General features: G+C 49.1%; 1 protein-coding gene across 1 annotated transcript in view; it reads right to left on the bottom strand.

Moving 5' to 3' along the window:
* Positions 1 to 686: 686 nt before the first annotated feature.
* CHSY1 (chondroitin sulfate synthase 1) overlaps positions 687 to 24,015 on the bottom strand; it is a gene marked incomplete at its 5' end in the record, with an annotated part of 66,194 nt that continues 42,865 nt past the window's right edge. Inside the window, one exon of the mRNA XM_010159150.1 lies at positions 687 to 2,388. Within this exon, the coding sequence (XP_010157452.1) occupies positions 796 to 2,388 (1,593 nt within the window). The remainder of the gene's footprint in view (positions 2,389 to 24,015) is intronic.

The raw sequence follows: 24,015 nt of genomic DNA on the forward strand, positions 1-24,015 counted from the left end.
TCGTTAGGGATCTCTAATTGTTCGTCGCACACCGTCGCCTTCCCCGTCCTCTTCCCCTCCCTTCGTGGCACGTCGGCGTCCGGGTGACCGCGTCTCAGACGGGGCAGCGGCTGGGGGGAACACGCAGAACCCACCGCGGGCTCTCCAAGCGCTACGTCCGGATACGGACCGCGTGAAAAGCCAAAGGTTCTACAGGGACAGCAGGTTGTGCTTATGTGCTTCCCTCCCGTGAAGTCCCCCGCCCGGCCGGGAGACGTGGAAGTGGGCATTTTTAAACGGAAATAATCAGCCATTTGGGGGAAAAACGCCCCTCCCCGCCCGCCTCACCATCGCCACACCGACTGGCCTCGTGCTAACGCCGCTTCCCGAACGACGGCTCTCCTGCAGGAACGCGGCAGCAGTCCCGCCGAAACCGCTTCGACGACGCGGCGCTCCGCCGCTCGGGTCCCCGCTGACAGAATCCCAGCAGCAGAAAAGGTAGGAAACGCTCTTTTGTTCCCAAGGAAATTCCCATTCACGTCAGATTTCCGCTGATGGGTCAAGGTAACTCTGAAAGAAACCGTTTTGTTTGAAGGCAAATATTGATCACGGTTTTGTTCAAAACCAAAAAAAACCACAACAACGGAAAAACACCAAGGGCCTTGTTCTCCGCCAAACGAGCGCTTTGTAAGAAAACAACAATGGTTTCTAAAATATATCCTGTGTGGTCTCTTAAAAGCGAATTATCAAAAACCATTTTTTTCCCAAAAATAAATTAGATAATTAAAAAAAAGTCTTTTCCAGCATAGCTGGACATTAGGCTGTCCTCACCGAGCCATTAGTATTGCTGCTTTTCCCAAAATTTGGGTCATTTTTTTCAAACCATATTTCAGCCAGCTGTTGCGTGGACCCATAGGTCGAAGCTTTGGACCCCAAGCACATTTTGTACTGTTTTGGATCAAGATTAGGGTCACAAAAAACAGGGTGATGCACATGGACCACTCCAATTTCTTGGCTTCGGAAAGTTTTTAAGCCAGCTTGAATGACTTTGTTGAACAGGTCTACGTCTTCAAGGCCCCAGCCCTGGATGGAGACATCGAAGCCACCTGCTCGAATAAGATCACCTTTGTAAATACAGGTAATGCCAAAGCCGTAGTTCCTCCAGAAACCTGTTTTCTGGGTGAAGGCAAAATGATTGTCACTGGGAACTTTTCCACTATAAACAATCTTTGGATCATACTGGCTAAAAATGATGGGAAAGTATACTTGTTGACCCAAAACCGTGTTGGCTCTACAGCGCTGGAGGAATTCCGTGGTAAGCACTAAGTCAACGTCGCAGAAGAAAAGTAGCGACTCGTTCTGGAACTGGGAGGATCCAACTTCCAGAGCCAGCGCCCTCGAGAACTCCCCCGAGACCGGTAAAACCTGCATGTCGGCCTTGGGGTATCTGGAGCGGTAATCTCTCATCAGCTCGATCTGCTTCGCTTTGTCAGGGTTGGAGTTGGAATTGAAAAGCAGGACCACCAGCTTGACGTTCTGGTTTGGAATGAGGCACGTCTTCTCAAAATTCCCCATGAACCTCGCAAACATGTCAAAGCGTCCGGAGAGAGGAATCAGGATGTTGATCTTCTTGTCTTTGAGTTCCTTCCGCTCTACTTTCGATCGGCTGAGCTGGAAGGGAACAAACATCTTCAGCGAGTTGGAGAGGAAGGACAAGGACCCAGAATCCTGGTTGATTTTGCTGGCCAGCTCTTTGGCGTCCATCTCTTCGTGTTCCATGAACTGGATCTTGCTGAAGGTCTGCTGCAAGTACGCGTGCCTCCGGACGGGGACGGTCATCTTCTTCCCCTTGTGCTTCTTGTACAGGAGCAGCAAGTCAAGAACATACTCAGCTCCGTACATCGGATTGACTCTGCGATAGCCATACTGTATCTCCTTGAAATCTATGATCCTCCCCCGGGTCTTCGCGTTGGCGTTGATCATCTCCATCACCTGCATAACAATGTCATCCAACGCTTCACGCTGAGAAGAGTCCATTCCTCTCCGAGGGGGCTGCCCGTCGGCACCCGAATACAAATACTTTCCTGTAAGAAACTCCCACTCCAAGATTTCTTCCCGGTGGCGGGGCTGGAATCGCATGAAGGAGGGCGGCATCCCCAGCTGCAGGTCATCCTTGTGGATTTCGGTATTGCTGTATTTGCTCATCAGGACGATCTCCCGGTGCAGCTGGACGGTCCGGTGGCGCAGCTCTGCTATCTTGCGGCTCAACATGTAGCTGTGGAGCCTGTACTGGTACGGGGGGTTCTTATTGGGGTGCAGCGTTATAGCTCTGTGTATTTTGCTGTTCCTCAGGTCTCGGATGTAGCCTTTTTTGTTCTGCTCATAGTTCTCATAAAACAGCTGCTGCATCTGGAAGAGAGAAAGGAGAAGTTAGCGTCCCGGCAGCGCTGCCCCTGTGAAAGTCAGCCCAGGCAGTCCCCACCGGGAGAAAATTCCGCCTCGCTCGCAGGGCCAGGCGGCTTTTCAGTAAGCTGTTCTTGGTTTTAGGCACAGGTTGTAGCCATCCCAGCTGCTATTCAAGGAATTAAGAGGATTATTCATTGTAAACTGGCGAAAGAAACATCTACCGTGGATTTGGGATTACTAGGCCCGTTCTAGATATCACCAAACAACTGAGCAGCGAGTAGGCTGGAAGCTCGTTTTTTCACGTGGCATCACCAGGAAAAAAAAAACATGAAGCGTTCACCACAAAAACTTACTGTCTGCTTCCCAGGGTCTTTAATAATAATAAGAGTATTAGTAATAATAATAACGAACAATAAAAGGATGCCATGTACATAGTAAGCAAGTATGACGACACCTTTTCCAATACACCCCAACGCTGTTTAGCCATTAAAAATCCCCCTTGCTGAATGTCAAGATGCCAGATATGTTATCTCAAGTTGTACAGGGCAAAGCTACAGTTCTCCCGTCATTTTAAAATGTCAACAGAGAGCAAAATACACCCGAGATGCCCAGCAGTGCTTCCAGAAGGCAGGTAACACCGGGTGCGTGGGTACGCTAGAGCGAAAGCGTCCTTAAAGTGGAAATTGTTGGCTCAGAAGGAGAGCGTAGCGAGCTAAGATTAGACTCATGAGCCTTACAGAAAGGCAGGGCTTAAGAACAGCCAACAAACCAGCTTTACAGTTTTCAGTAGCCGATATAATGAAAGGCGTGCACAAACCAGGATGATAACGTGGAAAATAAGCTGGAAAAAATAAAAGAAAAACCTGAGAAAAACCAACGCTCAAGGCCAAGGATGTAAACCAGCCTAGACAACAGACATGGAAAGGATCACGGGCTGATCCTGCGTCACGACACGGGTGTCATCAGCCTGCCAGAGGAGCTGACACAACAGCTTCACTCCGCACAGCGCCCAGCCCACGTGACAATTCGCTGTCGGAGACGCAGTCAATAAGGCACGTGTAAAGCAGCGAAGATCTGCAAAGAGCCAAACTCCCAAGGATGAGGAGAAGCGAGACTGACTCGAATAGGACAGCAAGCGCACAGCGCGCTGATGCCAGGCACGGAAAGGGCCCTTCAACAGGCAGCGCGAGCGATCCTGCTCGGACCCGGCAGAAGGCCCGTTGTACAGGCCCTCGGTCGCATTTTTCCCATTACCACGGACAGATGCTGAATCAAAGGAATAAACTTCCACCTGGGTTTGATTGCGGCTATCTTCCCAAACCAGATGCGCGCCTGCTGGACGGCGGGATGCCGCGTGTCAGCGAGCGGAGACGGCGCGCGGGGATGTTAATCTGAACAAACGCCACTCACTGCAAAGGAGGGAGGGAGAAATTGCAGACAGGACGGACCTTTTTTTTCACGGGTCAGCACCAATCCCCCAGCCCTTCTCCTATCCTGCTCAAGTCCACCTTCTCTCCGCCCTCCAGCCGCGATTCCTGCCGCCTGTCAGAGGCCCCTCTTACCACGCGGTCCCACGCCGCGGCGCAGCCCGGGGCGAGCAGCTCGGCGACGGGCTCTTGGCAAGCCCCAGGCGATGTCCAGACGTACATCCCTTCAGCAGTCCCGCGAGATGTGAGCGCTGCAGCCTGAGGTCAGTCGGTCTGGCGCTCCGCAGAGTTCTCCAAATGGCACGGGCCTCAGGCTTTCCCCAGAAGCATGTTTTTCCACTCACCCAAACCCCGTTCTTCATCTGTATCCCTATGTTGTTTCCTCTACTGACAGCACTTCATTTTTTGTCCTCTTTGAACCTTGCTGCTTCTGTTAAGGGCTGGAGGAGACCTCAAATCACACTTAGGGTCAGTCCTGCCAGCACGGTGTTCTGCACAGCAGGAACAAGACCAGTCCAACACCGCAGGACCCACACGTGTATCTTTAATGACTCCACTGACTTATCCTCCCTATAGATACACGCAGAAATATATATCCATATAGAAATACATATAGAACTATATAGTTTTACATAAAGGGGTGTTAAATGCATATGGTAACTGACATTTTAACTACAACACTACTATAGGCACAGGCTTTCCCAGGAGTATTGTGACATTAGACAAAAATTCTTAAATCATGTCATTAGGCAGCGATTATTTAAAGGAAAATTGACAACAGGACCTAATTTCAAATCTTGTTTTCAATTTATAAGAAAACAAAACCAAGGCCGTGCAGCCTGGATGCATTTACTCCATTTATGGCCATCTAGGGCATTCTGAATCAGCTGCAAGGGGAAACCATGAGAAGCAGAACGGCTTTTCGGTTACACAACTAAATCTTAATGGAATACCGATGGGTAGGAAAATGTTATGAAACTTCCCAGTGGAAGTAAAGATACGAACCCTAGGAAACGGCCCTAAATAAAGTTAACTCGCTCCTTTCAGGCTCTGGCTTGCCACGCAGGAGTAGCCTCTTGGCCGGGCTGGTTAACTTCAGAACTTCTACTACTGCTTTTCGCCAATTCCGCAAACCAGCTACCTTGAAAAATCAACTGAAAATAAACCAGATCTCAGCAAGACTTTATGGCGCTTCAGCGCAAAGCAGTTTACAACTGAAACGCCGACGAGCCACCACCTTGCTCCAGACAAAAAGGTGACGAGTGTTACCGAACCCCGCGCTCCGGCCGACCCTGCGGCGCAACTAACGAGAGGCCCCGCAGCAGCCAGGCGTTGGTGTAATCCTGTTTTTCAGCAGAATGCCTTGCACGGCTGGCACTGCCATTGTTTGTCCTGGGAAGCCTCCCCCTCTCCCGCTCCAGCACCCCTTGTCTCCTCGCATTCAGCGAGCTGCAGCAGGCAGGGGACGTGCCAGCAGCCCTACCGCCCGTCCGGGCGCCAAGGTGTGCCCCACATCGGTGGGGAACCCACGGAAGGGTATGGGAAGGGGTTAATCAGTTCCATACAGAGACTGCGATGACTTACAAACTATTTTTGCGCAGCGGCATGAAGTACTGCCAGCGAAGTCCGAGCGGCCAGAGGCCAACAGAGCAACTTAGCCCTTCCTGGGCCGTGCGGACGCTGCCCCAGCGCTGCGACGCCCACGGGATCTCCTTCCCGACAGGGAGCCCCACATCGGTTGTGTTTTCTCACCCACATCTGAAAAACTCGAAAGAAGTTTTGCAGATGGAGTCGCCTCCACAGTTTGACAGCTCCACCAACATTAATTGGCTTAAACACTAACTAATTGGCGGCGCTAGACCTGGGCATTGGGGTCAATTACTCACAAGGGCGATGCCCAACTGTCGCCCATCACGGTTACCGTAGGGTTTTTGGGTCCAAAACACTACGCTAAACATCACCTTTTAGCCCACAGGCTTTCAGCTCTACGCAACACTGGAAAGCCGTAAGGAAGACAAAAAAATCCTAATTACCTCGTGTACATTGTTAACGAGAGATTGGTGGGTGAAAGAAGATGACAGAGTAAGTAATACCTGTGATTTGTTTGTTGCTCCCACACAGCAGCCATCAAACACAGACACGGGGAGCGACACAAGCCCGCCCAACAGACCTTAGGTGCAACCTTCCCCATGCCCGTTACCAGCCTCCTGCGAGCTGAACTCTTGCAAACTCTTCTTTCAGTGAAACAGGTTACTCTAGGATTCTTCCTGAAAAAAGGACCTTTCATGGATATTAATTTTGCAATGATTATATTCTAAGCATGCTTTATTCTAGTGCGGAGCACTGAGAGCGTAGGGATACAAAGAAGTGCTACTCTTTATTGACCACTATTTACTCTAGACCTGTTGAAGCCTTAAAAACCCTAATGTTCCCCAAACCATTAGAGACTGAATGTTTAAACTGTGGTACAGCTGTTGTGGGCACTGCTGGCTCGTGTCCAAAAGACCAACTGAAAGGAGAGAGTGTTACGTTCTTCGTTTTAAATGAAGAAGTCTTTTGCAGGCCAAAAAAAAGTGTACTGGAGAAAATGGACTTTAAAAATAAGACCAGTTTATGCAGAAACTGGCCCGCAGCCACGGATTAGCCCCTGAGGGCTTTCTCTCACAGCTCCAGATTGTACCAGCGCAGCCCAGAAAATGCAGCCCCACAAGTCTCCTGAAAAGCAATCGTGGACAAGACATGTTGATGGCAGGCTGCGAAACGCCCAAGATGTGCTTTAATTACAAAGCCCAACTCATTAAAAGCGCGAAGGATGGCTAACGTCACCTAGTGCCGAAGGACCTCACGCAGGAGGAGATGAGCACGCGGGTCCCTCTCCGTGGCCGGTGCAAGGCTGCTCTCCGACGGGAGGAACGTGGGTGCCGGGTCAGCCCTTACCCTGCCCCACGGCTCTGCTGCCAAAACTCGGGATGCTCGGCCCCGACTCCTCCTCACTCCTCCTTCCAGAGGTGCAGCCGTAGCGGTGCAAGGGGGCAGTTCCTGCCCGTTGGTGAAGTGAAACGAAGGGTGTTTTGCGCTCACATCCCAAGTAACTGTATGAAATAACTGCAGCTGCACCAACAGCTTTGCCATTTCCGAGTGATTAACCAAAACCGATCACGCGTTTTCTGGTTTGTAAATCACTGATACAGCTGAACTGATAAAGCATTTTGCATGGAGACTCAGCAGAAAGGAGCATCGGGTCTTCGTTCACTGCTGAATTGTCTGTGGTGGAGGGGGAGACTGCCGTGACCCCCTTGGATACAACTCTGTGTATTCACAGTTCTTATTAGCGATAAGCTTTCCGGTTTAAATCCTGATCCCGCAGCTAACCCCTGGCATGACTGAAGTCGCTCCTGGGCAGAGGTGTTATGGTGGAGACAGACACAGGGAAGTGATGGATAAACACTCACTTCCAGTGAACTTGGCCACTCGTTCATCCCTCCCCAACTGCCACTACAGGAAAGGCCACTCGGCACTGGGAGATCAGAATTCCCTCTCAGCTGACAAGGGAAGCCCTGAGCTCCGGAGCACAATCAAATGTGATGCCTCAGATACGTTACTTTTCTCACAAATTTCATCATGTTTAAACTGAAAGAGGGTAGAGTCAGATTGGATGTAAGGAAGAAATTCTTCCCGGAGAGCGTGGGGAGGCACTGGGACAGGTTGCCCAGAGAAGCTGTGGATGCCCCATCCCTGGAAGTGTCCAAGGCTGGATGAGGCTTGGAGCAACCTGGACTAGTGGAAGGTGTCCCTGCCCATGGCAGGGGGGTTGGAACTGGATGATCTTTAAGGTCCCTTCCAACCCAAACCATTCCATGTACCACTGGTTCACATTTGCTTTGGTTCATAAAGAGGGGTAAGAAAATGAGGGGTAAGAAAACTGGACCTCCTGAACAGCCAGTACTCCAAATTTCCACAGCAGACTTCGAGCAAAGCAGAGGCACATCCAGCTGTGATCACCGCGACCTCCGAGTGCGGTAACTCCAGGCCTGCTCTGGAGCAAGGAGTGTGTTTCTACTAAGTGAAACAGCGCCTGCCTCCTCCAGAGCCTCGCAGTGCCTTCCGCACTGCTCTCCTCTCCAAAGTATTCAAGAAAGCAAGCCAAGTATCAAGCACAGCAAACTCAAGGTCATTGAATTCCCAAGGAACCCGTCAATTAGGAACATTACTGCTGGAGTTCAACTTTTTGTTAACCATACCAAGTAGCTGTTTAATTAAACAACTGCCCTTCTCCCAAACCTTTCTTGTTTAAGCAAGTAGAAGAGCTTAAGAATTACTTATTCATTTACAGTCTCTCAAACCAAGTAGCCTTTAGAGTATTCCCAGCTTGGCAACAGAAAAGGAGAAAACCTACAAAATAAACGCGTCTTCCAAAGTGGCATCCCGTTCTTCACCTCCGATCTTGAGCTGGATAACCTCATTACCCAAAACCCACACGTGGGAGCAATCCACAGCACTTGGGAACTGAGATCCTCCAGCTACGAAGCAGAGACCTTCCCTCCCCCCGGCCCTGCATTACACTAAGCTTCATCCTCCTGGTCTAAACGAGGCTACAGGATCCCGGTCTCCTATTAGTCATGAAGCGAGGAGCCCTTCCTTAGTCTCCCCTGTTCTGGGTAAGCGGAATCAGACCTGCTGTGAAAAGAGAAGACAGACCAGTGCAATCACCTAACGCTCTCGGATCGCTGCTCACTCACTGAGACATCCTTCCCCTTGGGTGTACCTGGACACAAACCGCACAGATGCCATCGTCCACTCCACAAAGCCCGGAACTTTCTCTAGAGACACAGATTTATGTTTTTAAAGCACAAACCCGAATATAACCTGAAAGTCTTTTGTACCTTAGGAGAAACCCGATGCAACAGAACGTGCCATTTTAGGATATTTAGATTTAACTGCGCAAACCTTCGGAGAGCTGGATGCAATTACAGGCTGTGCTTCCAAAATGTTCTAACAGAAACACAAACAAATAAAACACCACTAAATATTAGCAAATGTTCTATCCTGCGGCTACTAAAGAAGCAGACTATCAAAGGTGCTAATTACTAATTATCATTGCTATTGCTTGAGAAAGCGTGGTCCAAATTTGGTTCTAATATAATTTTCAACTAGCTCTCCCTTGCTCAAGTTCAGGCTCTGACCCACGGGGCAAATGATTCAGCTCTCCCTCCACAGCATGAGAGGGACAGCCTCTGTCCCAGATCCAAGGAAAACCAGGAATACAGCGACTCGCTGCCGATCTGTTCATTTAAAGGCCAGACTTGGGGATGATGCCAAATTACTTGCCCACCGAATATACTGTGCCTCGGGAGTTCTTTTCCTTGTTGTCAACTCCACACTTTCAGTCTGCAGTGCAGGCAAAGGACCAGAAAAACTTGGTTTTCATTATGACTTTCAACAGGCCCATGAAAGAAAGAGCCGCAGCCTTGGAAGTCTGTATCTGCTCTTTCTCATGCAAAGCGTTAAGATTTCCAAGGAGCAGCACATGACCCTTGGAGGGTAGTTTCTTGGAGATGATGAGCAGAAAGCTTTCTGACACCCTGGCAAATGTTTTTCTGGATGCTGGAAACGGAGTTGGAGGGATGCAGTCTCCTCTGAGCAGAGACTACAGAAGAGAAGACCTCTTCTGGACTGCTGCGTGATTTTCCACCATGTGTTCTCAAGAGGCAGTAATGTAATCATTTAGAAATAGTTTTGTCCATGGAATTCAAAGATTCCTATTTGGGAGCTACTTTCCACATCCAGTGGTTTTGTAAGAGTTGCAAGCCATGATGGATGACGAGCCTTTGTGGTCCCAAAACACTTGGCAAGGCTACCACATGCTGCTAACGGGTGGGTGGAGAAGAAACCCTCTGCTCGGAGAAGCTGCAGCTGCAGCCTGGGCATCCACCCACCGGCTCAGCATCAGCCCAACATCAGAACCAGAGCCGGAGCAGCACAGCCTCTCCGCCAGACCGGCCGGGGACAGCAGCGATTCCGTACCACGCGCCACACCAGGTCTCTGCCCACACCAGCTCCTGCAGGAACGCCGGAGGAAGGATGAGCCCCGGTGGATCTGGCAGCTGGATCCAGCCCCTTCAGCCTCACCCACATCACCAGCACAGCTTTCTTTTTGGTCAGGAACCCCCTGAAACACGGAGCCAACGTCACAGCAACGGGCTGGGGCTGAAGGACAGTGCTGGAGCAGCTGCATCAGCGCAAAGCTCTAAATCCCTCTGAGCCTTCCCAGGAGATTACTGTGAATTTAATTAGGCAAAGATTTGGCCTCACAATAGCTGTTGCTGCAGCTCTTCCCTGGGTGTAAAAAGGTGGGGGTGTGTCGTAAAAAACCAGACTCGTTTTCAAGACTTTTGGCTTAAGCAACACTGTTTTAGATGAGGAAGGACACAGCTCCCTGGTTTATGGCAACAGGCCATAGGCTTGTGTCAGGAATACATTTTTTGGAAAGGGATGAGAGGGGAGCTGGGAACGCTGAATAAAATCCCCAAGACAAGGCCAACTGCTGAAGTTCCCGTGTCAAAGCCCTTCGGACTGGCAGTACCAGGAACAGTCACAAAGTGACAGAGCGTCTTTCACAGCAGTGTTTAGAAATCCGTCTGCTTTACGCTCTCCTAACAACCAATGGTAAGACCACTTCTCTGCCGGCAGCATCGCTATCGGCGAGTGAAAACTGACAGAACACTGGGAATATATTAGATATCTGATTTCCCTGCTAGCGAGCCCTCCTCCCAGCTGCCACAACAGCCACTCCCGTGGGTGCTGCTGCGCTGTGCCTCTGCCAGGCGAGAAGCTGGAAAAAGGGACATTGTCCAGGACACGCTCCTGAAACCTTAGCCCCTTCCGGTGGTGATCCGTCCTACGAGGTGGGAGCTGCACACCGCATCGTGCTGGTGGGGATGTCTGAAACGCAGAGCAAGCTAGCAATTAAATAAACTCCAAAAGCGGGTCATTCCATCCTCTTGGCCTTGCTGGATCCACCTGGACATGCTGGATCAATGCTCGGCTCCGCTCACGTCTCACCAGCGTCGCCTGGTTTGCAGCAGCGCAAAGAGCAAGGTGACAGCTGAATCCAGGGCATGCGATGAACTACCCATCAGCCCCCCAAAAGCAGAAAGCCCCCGAGCGAGGACCACAGCCTCCCCCCGCTCACCGCTGCAAGGCCGGTGCCGTTGTCGCCCGCTGCTGAAAGCTGGTCTGCTCCAAGGGGGAAGGGAGCCGGCAGCACCGGGGGCAGCAGGATGCCCCTCCAAGGCATCCAGCAATGGCGCAGGATCTCCCTCCGCGACCCCCTGGCTGCTTCTCCTAACTTAATCTGGATTTAAGGAACATTTTTCTCCTCGTTAGTAGAAAATCAGAACAAGCCCTACAGCTCCTTACAAACTCCCGCCGTACGAGTGCGCGACACAGGCGGATGGTTTCGCTGCTCGTGCGAGCTCCGTTCGGTTCTTCATCTCCCATCTGGTTTCTCAGCCAGAACCACCATTTCTGGAGCTGGTTTGAAGCCCGTCTGCAAGGGCCTGGACTCAATCACCAGCTCGTTTCACACGGGGAGCAGCGCAGGATGACAGCTTGCAGGGTTCACTGAAGCCGCGCAGCATTGTTCCGAAGCGCGCGTTTTAAACGCGTGCTCATACTGGGTTTTGCCAAAAGAATTGTTTAATGATTGCTCAGAAGAGGGGAGGGAAATAAAGCCACAAACCCTTGTTTTATGTGGAGAAGCCACATGTTTCAGTCAGCCCGTGAGGATCCTACAGCTGAGTCCTGGCCCTGGGATGGTGAAGAGCATCGTGCGGGAACGCTGGTGCTGCAGACAGAATTTCCACAGGGATTGCGAAAGTGGTTTTCTTCCACTCCTATCATTACCACGCGGGACCTAAAGCCTGCCCTCTGTTCTGCGCCGAGTTTAAAAGCAGAATCTGCCCTTTGTCTCATGGCTGGAAAACATATGTACACCGTCCGGCGTAGACGTGGCACTGCCAAAACCATGCAGCGACAAAGTCTCTGCCTCCAGGAGTTCTGCTGTCTGAAACACGTGCAAGGCACAGTAGTGTGGCTATAAAAGACCCAGCTCCTCGACAGACGAGGGGATCAGCAGAGGAAGTTTGCCCACTCAGAGGGCTGGTGATTGATCTCTCAAGAATTTGACTTGCATGCCCCGTATGTCAAAAGCCCCATAAACCGTATGTTAATAGCTCTAACTGCAAAGGTCACCTATTTTTATTACTTGCTCTATTGAAGCACAAGGGATAATTACTTAAAATAAGGCACGTTTTAGGAGAAAGTAGCGATTTACTAATATGAACTGCAGCCTCATTTGGACGGGGTTTGCAGGGTGGGTGCAGATTCAACACCCTGGAAAGAAAAGTGGGGAAAGAAGGGGAAAAAAGCAGTGAAAGAAAGGAAAAGCACAGGTTTGGGAGCAACCCATTCCTCTGCAGTTTCATGTACGTTCTGAACTAGAAGAAAGGCAGCATCTTTCTAGGCAGCTGCAGCTTTTATTGTCCTCCTGTCAGTGGAACAACTTTCTCATTATTGAAACGAGCTGTCAGGCAGACTGGCATTTCCCTCCTCACCGTGTCCAAGCTAGCCCGTTCGTTCAAATATGGTTAAAGATTTCACGGAGTGTTGCTGGCTAACTGTATATGGTCTGAGGTTTTCTGGAAGTTTGCTGTCTGGCAGAGTTTGGAAAAGTCACAGGCAGTGTAACCCTGCAGCGGTGTAACCCAGTGCCTCTTGGGTTACACACAGCCTGTCAAACCCAGGGGCTCACCTCCGAGCGGGTGTGTTTCAGCTCCGCTGACGTATGCCATCCATCATCCAGCTCTGACAAACAGAATACGCAGCTCCTGCTTTTGTAACGCCCTGAGTTAAAGCTGGAGATGTGGCTACCGATAAAGGCAGTTATGCTGAATGTAAGTGCATTAGCCACCATTAGAACTGTAAAGGTAAAAAAGAAATTAAACGCTGCCTCAGATATTCCCAAGCTTGGGGAAGGATTTGCTATTCACACCACACGCTGAGCTCCCTTTGGAACATTAGTCACGCACACACGAAGAGCTTTTTAATCCTTTCCGAGCGTTTTCTCTCTTCCTCTGCTTCCAACCTGGAGGACCCTTTGTTCTGGTGGCTGTGACCAAGCTGTCCCAGCTGAAGTTTCGGGAGAGCAGACCTGGCTCCAAAACCTGTGCCACAGGTTCCAAAACCTGTGCCCGTTACCTGCAGCCACCGCTGCTGGGTCCCTCCAGCACCCTCCAGGTCTCCGCTCGCACTCACTCAGTGCGTTCTTTCTCTTCCCTCCCCCTCGAAGGCTGCAAATCCAAATCCACAGGGGCTCCAAATCCAGACCCTCTGGATCTGGAACCTAGGCAGCCTGAAGGTAACATTTTCATTAGTGACTTACCCTCATCCCATGGACGCTTTTTACTCATCTGGGAGACAGAGGCAACAGGAGGAGCAGGGAAACATGGAGAACTTCCAGGTGGATTTGACCGCTGGAGTCGCATTGCTTTGGGAAACCTTGTGGGTGCTCGACGCTGCTGAGCACGATGGAGAAAGGCAGGGAGGGAGGAAAAGCCATCACCGAGAAAGGTTTGGCCAACAGATGGAGAAGCTGGTGGAGTTGGCAGCTTCGTCCACCAAACAGCGATGCCTTGTCTGCTTATGACCCATTTTTAGTTGTTGATTGAGGACATTTCAGGGATTTGACTCATGAATAGCAAATGACTTCGGCTGAGTTTGCCAAAAAGCCTTCTCCTTGCTGCAGGAAGGCAGGGCCTGCTTTGAAGTAGCTCCTGAACCAAGACAATTTACAGCCTGACAGCTTAAAGCTGCATTGAAACGGGTACTCGTTTCCTCGGGGCGTTATAAATCGCCGCGGTTCAGACGCAGGCGGGCCACCGGCCCAGGAGGGCAGGGTGCATGGATGGGGACTGTGTTCTTCTGCTGTCCCACCACGGCACGTCCACCCGGGAGCCAGAGCCCTTCAATGGGGCTTTCAGAGGGACACACAGGACTACTTTCTGCTGCGTCTGCCTGAGTGCTCGTCTGAGATATACTTGTGTCATCTGAACTGCAGGTTGTTCCCGAGTTCAGTGCGGTTTTGAGACGGAGCTAATAAGGGCTCTGACGTGAACCCAATGAGCAAATAGGTGCGCTCCCAGCCGGCTCTAAAACCACTGCGGAGGGCAAGTTTCGGTAAAGCGGCTCAGCTGGCGGCAGAGGGACACGTTCCCCATGGCTGACTCACTCAGCCCTGGGGGCACCAACACTCTATTCGCATCTTAAAATATCAATACTGTTCAACACAGCTCCCCTGGCAAGGCCTGGAGGCACCCAGAGAGCTCAGGGTAGGAGGAAGGCTGTCACTCCACTCAGGGATATCTCTCAAGGACATGCTCTACAGCACCAACCTGCTTTGGGATGCCAAATCCACCATTATCAGTATTTTTCTCTAGGTCCTGGAGAAGAAGCTAGGCACGTACCCCAGGATTCTCACCCCTCATCTCATGGCTGTTTTGCCCATTGCTGTTTGGGGTTTTCGAGCAGGGTGCTGGACCCCGCTTCTCATCGAGCCATGCCTTTGCCTCGCCTTGATGCGAACACCAAATTCCAATACAATCCACCCACCCAAAACAGATGTTAGAAACCTGTCTCTCTCTCTTTGGCTGTCCTCTGAGGTCTGGCCTCCTGTCAAACGCCTGAGGGGATGGTTTTCTTTCTTATTTTTAAGGCAATGGTAATATGTTCAAAGGGGTTTTTTTTCTGTTTGGAGAAGGCAAATCTACACCTGGTCCAGAACTGCTTCAATACACACCAGTGAGTAAGAACCCTCTGTCTCCGAGGGAAGTTTGACCTCTTGGCTTGCAAAGCACTTGTTTTCTACCTTTACAGAAATTTTAACAGCTAATTCAATAGTGCCACAGGAACAAGGGTGACAAATCCAGTACCTGAAGGAGTCATACAGGAAAGCTGGGGGGTACTTTTTACAAGGGCCTGTAGTGACATGACAAGGGGTAATGGGTTTAAATTCAAAGTGAGGAGGTTTAGATTGGGTATCAGGAAGAAATTCTTCCTGGAGAGGGTGGGGAGGCACTGGGACAGGTTGCCCAGAGAAGCTGTGGATGCCCCATCCCTGGGAGTGTCCAAGGCCAGGCTGGATGAGGCTTGGAGCAACCTGGTCTAGTGGAAGATGTTCCTGCCCATGGCAGGGGGATTGGAACTGGGTGATCTTTAAGGTCCCTTCCAACTCAAACCATTCTGTGATTCTATCAATTCCCACTCTATTCAGGCTGCCATATTTCTATTCATCAAACTGTCAAAAGAGAACTTTTACTTCCCCCCTGGTACTAGATTTGCTTCTACAGGTCTTTCAGCCAGAAGAATACAGAGACAATCTCCTGGGCATTCTGCTCTCCATGGAAACAGTGCACCCTTACAATACTTCCCACAGACAAAAGAGGAGCAAAGGATGAGCAAAGGGAGAAGGAGAGAGTGGAATGGAGAAGGCACAACAGCAAACCAGAAGAGGCACGTTCGCAGCACCACTGTGTTGTTTTACAGTACTTCCTAAGCAAGATGCTCCTTTCGGGTACTTTATGTCCTACAAAAACCTCAGAACATAACAGCAGTCTGTGTTGCGCAAAGATGCAAGATGGAAAGCATTATACTAACCTTCAAATGTAGCTCAGGGGCCTGGTGCATCACAGGCTGTTTAGTATTAGCATTATCCAGAAAAGCTCTGAAAAATGCATTGCAGGATATTGAAGAAATCTATATCCGGATATTAAAACTAGTATTCCGTAAACTGCTAGGAGTGACTATCACAATATGGTCAGACCACAAGCTTAATGAAGCCTAGGAAATAAAGCACTGTGACTAATTTGAAGCACATTAAAAGAAATCACATACAAACTCCACTAAATCCATCAACTCGGAGAGGATCCTTCGTCTTGCTTGGGCCGGGTGAGGAGACAGACACACGTGATTTACACAACATGTTGGATCGCTCCTTGCTTTATGTTGATTTTCAACAAAAGTACTGCCTGTTCCCGAGGTCTAGGATTTCACACTCGGAGGATTTCTAAGAAAAAGCTTTTACGGGTGGAACCGAGGTGACGTGGTGCAAACCTGAAGAGCCGGCACACTCGGCGCCTGCCCGCTGCCGCCCACCCGTTACACAAAGCACCGTCCTCTTTGGCAGCGAGGATGAGAGGCTTTGTGACCCACTAGCAGAGTAACGGTGCCATCCTAGCAGATGTAGCGTGTTGTTTACGACTCAAGAACTAGGTCAAAGCAAATCTTGCTGGCCCTGAAAGCCCAGCTTCCTGGGCTCCTCCTTTTTTCTGTGGTGTAGCCCTCCTGTCCACTTTGAATGGGAAAGAAACCACCCAACTGATTAAATGTCAGCTTCTCCATTTTGTCAAGGGGCTAAAATACACTGGGAAAGCAAAACAACCCCACAACATCAAAAAGCACGTATCAAAAGCCATCCCTATCCCAAACAACTCATCTCCATCCTTCAGACCCACACGTTTCTGAGACTGGAAACTGTCCTGGAAGGACATTTACCTGAGTCGCTCTGGTTTTGCTTTACGTTCCATGGAAAAGCAAGTGGAGAGGCATCAGGTGGCTGACGGGCACGAGAAAGCGGGCAGTAACAACAGCAGACGACTTGCTGAAGCTGGCGGTTGGAGCTTTATCGGCTGCCGGGGATCATACAGCAGTTCTGCACAGACACCATGCTGATAGGAAGTTGTGCAGTGAATGCCAGCCTGGAAATTTCCTTACAGGAAAAGAGATTCTGAAGACTTGAAAAGGTCGGAGGACAGTAACAGGTTGTAGTTTGAGAATAGTTGGACCTACTGCTAATAATCTGTATGATGAGTGTGCAAAAATCCAGCAAGAGTGACCTGTGTGAAGTCAGCAAGATGCAAGTTTGTAAGAGATGCACCAATTCACATCATTGCTGAACGGCGTCAACTCCAACTGTTAAATCTACTCCACGGGTGCGCTAGCTGCCTCTAGACTGGGTTTCTTTCTTCACTGGCTAGTTACAGAAATAACAGTTTGGGTTTTAACAGCATGAATCTTTTGGTCATAATCGTGAAGAAAAAAAAAATAATAATCTTTAAGCCTCAGTGGCAAACAAAAGAATATAATCTTTATTCTTTTGCCCACTAAATACTTATGCTTACATCATGCTAAAATAAAAGTCTAAGCTATTTCTGCTATTAAAAAACCAAGTAAGAGATCAAACTGTCCATATATATGGAATTATAAATCCAAGCCGTATATAACCCAGACCGAAGTATGTAATCAGGACGTTACAAATGGAGTTTAATACTCAGAGGAAACCACAGCTCTGGAAGACATTTAAAGGAATATTTCCATTTTCCTAGGTACTATATCAGGTTCTTGGCCAGACATTTTTGATTGCCCTGTACTAAAAATACAGTCCTAGTTTCAGAAGACAAAAATTTTAGAAGCATGACGAAATGTGAAAGGTAATTGCAAGGCACCGCTGAGCTGTTTCATTATATTATCTAACATCTTTAAAGAGTAGATTAGCTCACAGTGCAAACATTCTGGTTTCCCTAATGTTTAAGTCCTGGCATCGACACAAGCGGCAGAAACAACTGTGCCCAAAGATGGGGGAGTGGTGCTAGCCAGCTTCTGGAGCAGGTCTCCTTGGAGAACCGGCAACGCTTTCCATCCAAAAACGATGCGTAAGCGCTACAGCCCCCTTGCAAACGCAGTCCGGGAAGACGGCTGGGAGAGCGTGTCATCCCTTGCCAAGCCCTCCTTAGCAAAGCTGGAAGAGGTAAACAGTTACCGGCATCGCGTGGATCCTGCTGTGGACACGCAACCCATGGGAAAAGCTGTCGGAGGGCATGCAGGAGCCCACAGAGCACGCTCGCCGGTGGCTGAGAACTGCCTCCCTCCTTATCTTCCTTCCTTCAATCCTAACTTACCTTCCCAGAGAGGGCACAGTATTAACGTGATAATGTCTTAAGCACTAAGGCTGCCCCAAATTAGAGACGTTTAACTTAAGGAAAGGTAGAAAGCCCAACTGGAAGCAGCAACCATGGCTAGAAGAGAAGGGACTCCCTACACCTACAACAAATCAGGCGCTTTGGTGGATGAGATCTGCCCTGTGCAGATCCCTGTTGACCGAGGAAATCCGTATTTACAATGGCTGCGGCTATGTTTTCCTTCCGCAGCCGCTTTCCCTTCCTCATCCCTCTCTGGGTGGCTTAGTCCAAGAAACCCATCTAGTTACAGGACAAAAAGCAGGGAGATTAGTCTCTGTTTGTTGAGGGAAAGAAGAATTACTGAACAAACTTCTTTTCCTTTGTGCAGCCAGGCTCAAAAATTAAATAACTGCTCCCTTCCCTAAGAACCTCTGAGGAACCTCACGCGGGGGGATCCAACGTGGAATGGGATGCAGGGAGTAAGCAAACATCTCTCAAGGAAGGAAACCGGAGGAGAAACATCAAGGTCTTTAATTAAAGCACACAGCAGCTATATGTTGCTACCATCCAGAATGCCACTGCAGTTTATTGCTCTATAAAAGTCAGTTTTAATCCTGAAGGCTGTCTTCAAGCAGCCGTTTAAATGCAGGGTTTCAAATGCAATATCACAAAACTGGAGACTCGTTTTAGACAAAACTGAATGAATTGTATTCTGAAGGTTATTTTTCTAAAAACGTACCGTCTGCCATAAAAACTAGTCAGCGAAACTACACCCAGAATATGAGGTGTCAATGGTCAAGCGTCTCCTCATTAGAGGGTGGCCAAGTGATATTTATGTAAAGTGTTATGCACTATGAATTAAACATTTATTTTATATCACCCAGTAAAATATCTGAACCTCATTTTGGCAGCTGTGCAAATTCTACCCCAACTGCATTGACGACTGACTGTACTTCCTTTGACTTTCATGCAGTCCCTCTTCTCGTTTTAAGAGAAAAACCTAAAAATCAAGAATGCCAAAAATGCAAACATTCATGTATCAGCCCACAGTGTGCCAACGGAGGACGAAAGCAGATCGCCCCTCAAGACATCATCTTTATTAAGGTCGCAGATGGAATTACAGCATGATAATTAGAGTCTTGGAAGACTTGGCAACCTCATCCTCTAAGAGTGACTCTCCTAAAAGATCTGGGAATGCAGACTGGATCGGTCCCTTCAACAGGGATCATATTAAACATAACCTTGGAGATCTGACCATCGGCTCCTTCTCCCCTTAAGAGAAGGAGCCCCACAGATTTTGGCCAGACACCCCCACCCGCAGATCCTCCTGCCCAAGCTAGAGATGACGTCCTGCAAGAAACTCATGTCAGCCTGCTATTACTGTTTACCCTGCCTGAAAAGTGTTTTGGCATGGTTTTAACAGGATTGCAAGATTCATTCCGTTTCAAATGCTCTTTGGACCAGAAAGCAGCGTGGCGCTGCTGTGTGTCACTGCTTCGTTCAATCAGCAGTAGGAACGTGACACTTTTTCCTACCTCAGAACAGGCCTGGAGGGCAAAATTACCCTCTGCTACCCAGGGACCGCGTCGGCAGATGACAAACCAGCCGCTCCGAAAGCTCTACTAGCGAGAAGCTGAAATAGGAGCTGTTGACACCGACTTCTCTTGGGCACAGCAAATTCAAAAAGGCACGTTTTGACAGAGCAACAGGACTGCAGCGCCTGCCCACAAAAGAATTGTCACCACATGCACTGCCCATTGTAGGGTGGTTTATGATGAAGCAGGAGTGACGGGGTGGGATGTTCTTAAAAAGCACAGGAATGGGAAAGAAGACAGGGTTGCAAGCAAGACTGATGGGATTTGCTTCATTTTCTTTTAATTGAATGGGCATGAAGTTAAGAAGGCGGCTTTAATAAAGGCCAAGCCACAATTCAAACAGTAGGTGTGCCTAGTTACTATCTGACAATATGGAAATGGGGCTTCATTACTGATTTAGATGTGTAACAAGATCCAAGAGGTGAAAACTGGGGCTGTCAAGGTAGCTAAACCTTTGAACAGCTTTATCAAAATGGAGAAAGTGGGCAAGATAATACACTACTGCCCAACTACTCAGATTTTAAAAATAGATTAAAACCCTTTTATTTTTTTAAATATACTTCAAATAAAGTTCAGAGATAATAAAGCGCACAGAGCATCCCAGCTGCTTAGATGTGACCATCCCATCTGGACCCAAACCCACAAATTCTCCATATAGCTCATTACTTTACGCAATTGACTTTATCTTGCTCAGCTTGTTCCTACCACTCACAGCCCTGTGTTAATAAACCTTTATTACCAAATCTGGTATTTTGGAGCTTCAGCAGCTGTCTGCCAGCATGAAGGGAGATCTGGTGTTGTTAAATGTGTTTGGGGTAGCAAAAGGTACCAGTGGAGGGGCTGAGAGGGGCATGGGTGCTTTGCCCTGAGAAGCTGCTGAGCGTCTCACCCCAGACCGGGTCCGATGTAAGATACAGCCCTTTTTAAGGGGTCTGGCTGCTTAGCCATGCTGAAGGTCACTGTTTGTCACCAGGGCCGGGGTCAGGAAAAAAATATCCCACAACAGATGGGAGAATAAATCCTTCCCGCAAAGCGCTCTCGTACTGCAACGTGGGGTATTGCCTCTCCCTTAGGACCACTTAAGTACCTCTCACCTAATCAATCATCTGTCCGTGGAGAAGATCAGGAATTAACCTCTCGTCTCTCCCAAGCAAAACTGGCTTAGGCTGAAATTCTTGAGTTAATACAGAGATACCTGGGTGAAACTTAACAGCCTGTGATGCACACAAGATCAAATGAGCAAAGTCCGGGGAGGCACATGACTTAAGTGCTCCACAAGCACCGCCTGCTTTTCCAATTCCTTATGCTCCACGCAGAAAAAGCGGATTTGGAGCTGTGGCTCCAAGGCTGCCGTGCCATGGATCTGTACCAGCCGCAGCGTTGCTTTGGCTCCCTCCCCGCCGTGGGGAGCGCGGTGTGGCAGTGCCAACGGATTTCATAACAAGTAACGGCACGGCAGCAGCCAGCTCCGGGCACCGCCGTATGCCGCACCTCGTGGAAAAACCATTGTCAAGCACGGTGCAAAGCCAGCTAGCTGAGCGCTGCCAAGAATCAGCTGAAAGCAGCGGCAGTCTCCCCATCAACGTGGACGGGCAACTCCCATGAACCTGCAAGGACACAATATTCCTCCAGACACCGGCAAGACCAGTCGCACATTTTACGCCACCGGTTTGAAGTCGTCCAAGTCTCAGCCCCAGAGGACAAGTATCTGAGAGCAGGAACACCCAAGTTAAACTGCGGGCACAAAAAGCAATTTGGGATTAAGTAGCATTTTGCTTTGCTTAGACTATTACCCTGGGTGGAGCTCAGCAGCTGGTCCAGATATCCCTGAAAGGCACTTTGCTGTGCAGAGCAGCTGCATCCTCCGAGTCCTGTCAGTGCTGGAGACCAAAAAAGTCCTGGATTGATTTTACAAGAGCAGTGGATGGGGAATGCTGACTCAGGACTTTAGCCTTCCCCCTCCCCACACCCCACCACATCCCAGTCGTGCTAGAACGGTGCTGTGTTCCCACCCCCACTGCAAGAGGATAAGGACAAAATAATCCTTTGGTCTCTTCCAAAGTAGAGCAGAAGACACTCAGTGAGAATCTGTATCAGTGCAATGCATCAAAACTCAACGAACTGTCATTAAAACGCAGCCTGGTTTGCATCCAGAGAAAACCAGCCTTCTCTGCAATTTTTTCGCCCCCTCGCAAGCCCTGCCAGCGATGCACGATGCCTCGGCTGCATGGCAACGTGGGGAAGCTCAGCAGACAGCAGGATGAGCCTCGATAAATGAGAAGCAGCAGGTTCAGAACAGAGGGGAAGGGAAGGGATGAGAGAAAGAAGGAGATTACTGGCTGTGGCCAAGGATATACTCATTATATAGAAAGGAGATGAAAGGCTTTAAGTAAAGTGCCGACGTCAGTTCAATGTATTTATAAGGATTCAAACAAGTCCCACCGGTGCACAACAGCCCGAAGGAGCTTTGCCGTCATGTAGTTTAATGGATCTTTGTTCAGCCTGGTCAAAAAGCAGCAATGGGTTTCAGCAAGTCCCTAGCCAGGGCCTGTGTGGCTTCCAGACATCACTGGAGAGTGTCACCGAACTGTGGTGGGGCAGCTTGAATTGAAAGGCTGTTGTAAAATAAATCCTCAGATAAGAGCAATTAATGCCATCCTAATTATGTCTTTTCCCATACTGTTCCTGCTGGCTGCCGGGGCAGCCACGAAGGCACCCCTCCCAGGCAAAAATAAGAAACTACAAGTGAGGTGGGGACTTTTAAAAATATACTTTTGCCAATCTCTCTTCAATCCAGCATACTGAATACAAGATAGAAAAACCCCACTCTGCAGCCTTTTGTTCTGTGATGTATTTTTATTACTGGCAAAACCATGAAGCTTGAGGTTTTTCTTATTTTTATCTTTGCATTCAGTTTTCTGGGGTGGTGGTTTTTTTTTTTTTTGGTAATCAAGACAGCAAGAGTTTATTTATGCTTTGAGGTTTCCTGCACACAAAAAAAAAAAAAAAAAAAAGGCTATGCTACTATTCCTGTCTCTAATTCATCCCTTTTGCTTGCTCTGCTGTGGGCAAGACTTCAAATCATAAGCAGCAATTTCATCTGCCTCCTAGTTACCAAGAATTACTGCTGCACCCACTGGTGATTCAGAGACTGAGCGTGACACACGCACACACGCTTGGTACCAGGACATCCATGTGAACTAACAGGTGCCTGGCAGCTGCATCTTTCATTCCCTAAAACATGAAAGCAAGTCAGCCTAAAAGTCTCCATGATAAACCAGAGGAAAAGACACAGTAGTTGGAATAATATTTTCAAGCCAAGAGGATGATGCTGGAGCATTATACATCCTTGAGATATGCCACCTGCGATGTACCATTCTTTGTCAAAATGGATGTGTCCAAAGGCAAAATCAAGGCACTTCTATAATAAACAAACCTGCCCAAGTATCTGGCTAATTCTCAGATACAGAAAGTGTATTTAAACCGAATTCCAGCTCCAGCCAGCCAGGAGTCCCTCAACCTGCCTGGAAGATCACCCTCCAGTCAGGCAGGGCTCAGTATCCCCCTCAAACACATCACGAAGTATTGCCTGCATCCTGCCATCTTCCACACAGCATTTGCAGAACATGCTTATTTGCATCCCCAGAACAATAGAGAAATTAACGGAGATGACTGCAATTCATACAGCCTTGTGTCTGCAGCAGTGGAAAGGTCAAACAAATTAAGGCTCTGAATTCTGGGCAGAGATTTCAAGCTGGCTCTCTAACATTCGCAACACAAGGGAATAATTAGAAAACATCCATCAGCTCCATTTCCGTTAGAAAGCTCGTTTGGGTTAACATGGTGATGAGCTGTCCTCTGCAAAGCTAGATCTGCTGTCAGATTACGGTCAATTATTTCTCCTCAAGTATTTCAACTCCCAAACACAGACTTTCCTTCCTTCAGCTCTCAGATCTCAGCCACGCTGGCCACACACAATACCCGGCGCAGGAAGAGCACCGAAACCCCGCAGAGCCCCTGCAGAAAACCACTGCAGCTGCATCAAGGAGGGGAAATGGTCCCTGCGTTGAAAAATAATCTCTAGGTACTTTTAAAAAAGAAAATCCCCAGATTTCCACACTGAACCCAAAACCCATATCACCTCCCTCCTCGTAACTGGGAAGCCTTGCTCAGCCCTCTTTCACAAGGAACCATCCTGCTGAGCCCATAGGATGTTTGTAGATTGGGGGACAGGAGAAATACAGGATGCTGCAGCTTAAAAAGCACCTTTTTTACAAACTGCTCCACGTGAGAGCTTGCACACCCAAATGTTGCACTCCCCACAGAGCTGGCAGCACCTTATTTTTAGCAGTCAAACCAACCTGTCCCCCCTGGGACGCAGAGGGCTGCTCGGAAGAGATCGGCTGTTCTGGCACTGTCCCAGGGCTCCAGGCGTTTGTATCTCACAACTGAAAAGAGACTGACAGTTTTTAGAAATCTAGGTAGGGATCCATAAACCTGGGCAATGACCCCAGCTACGCTGCGAGGAAGGTGCCAGGAAATATTTGATGCAGCAGCCTCAGCAGCGTCACTGAAAGGAGACAAAATCCCTTGCCA

Source organism: Eurypyga helias, unplaced genomic scaffold, assembly GCF_000690775.1.
Source record: "Eurypyga helias isolate BGI_N326 unplaced genomic scaffold, ASM69077v1 scaffold4059, whole genome shotgun sequence".
NCBI classification, from domain to species: domain Eukaryota; kingdom Metazoa; phylum Chordata; class Aves; order Eurypygiformes; family Eurypygidae; genus Eurypyga; species Eurypyga helias.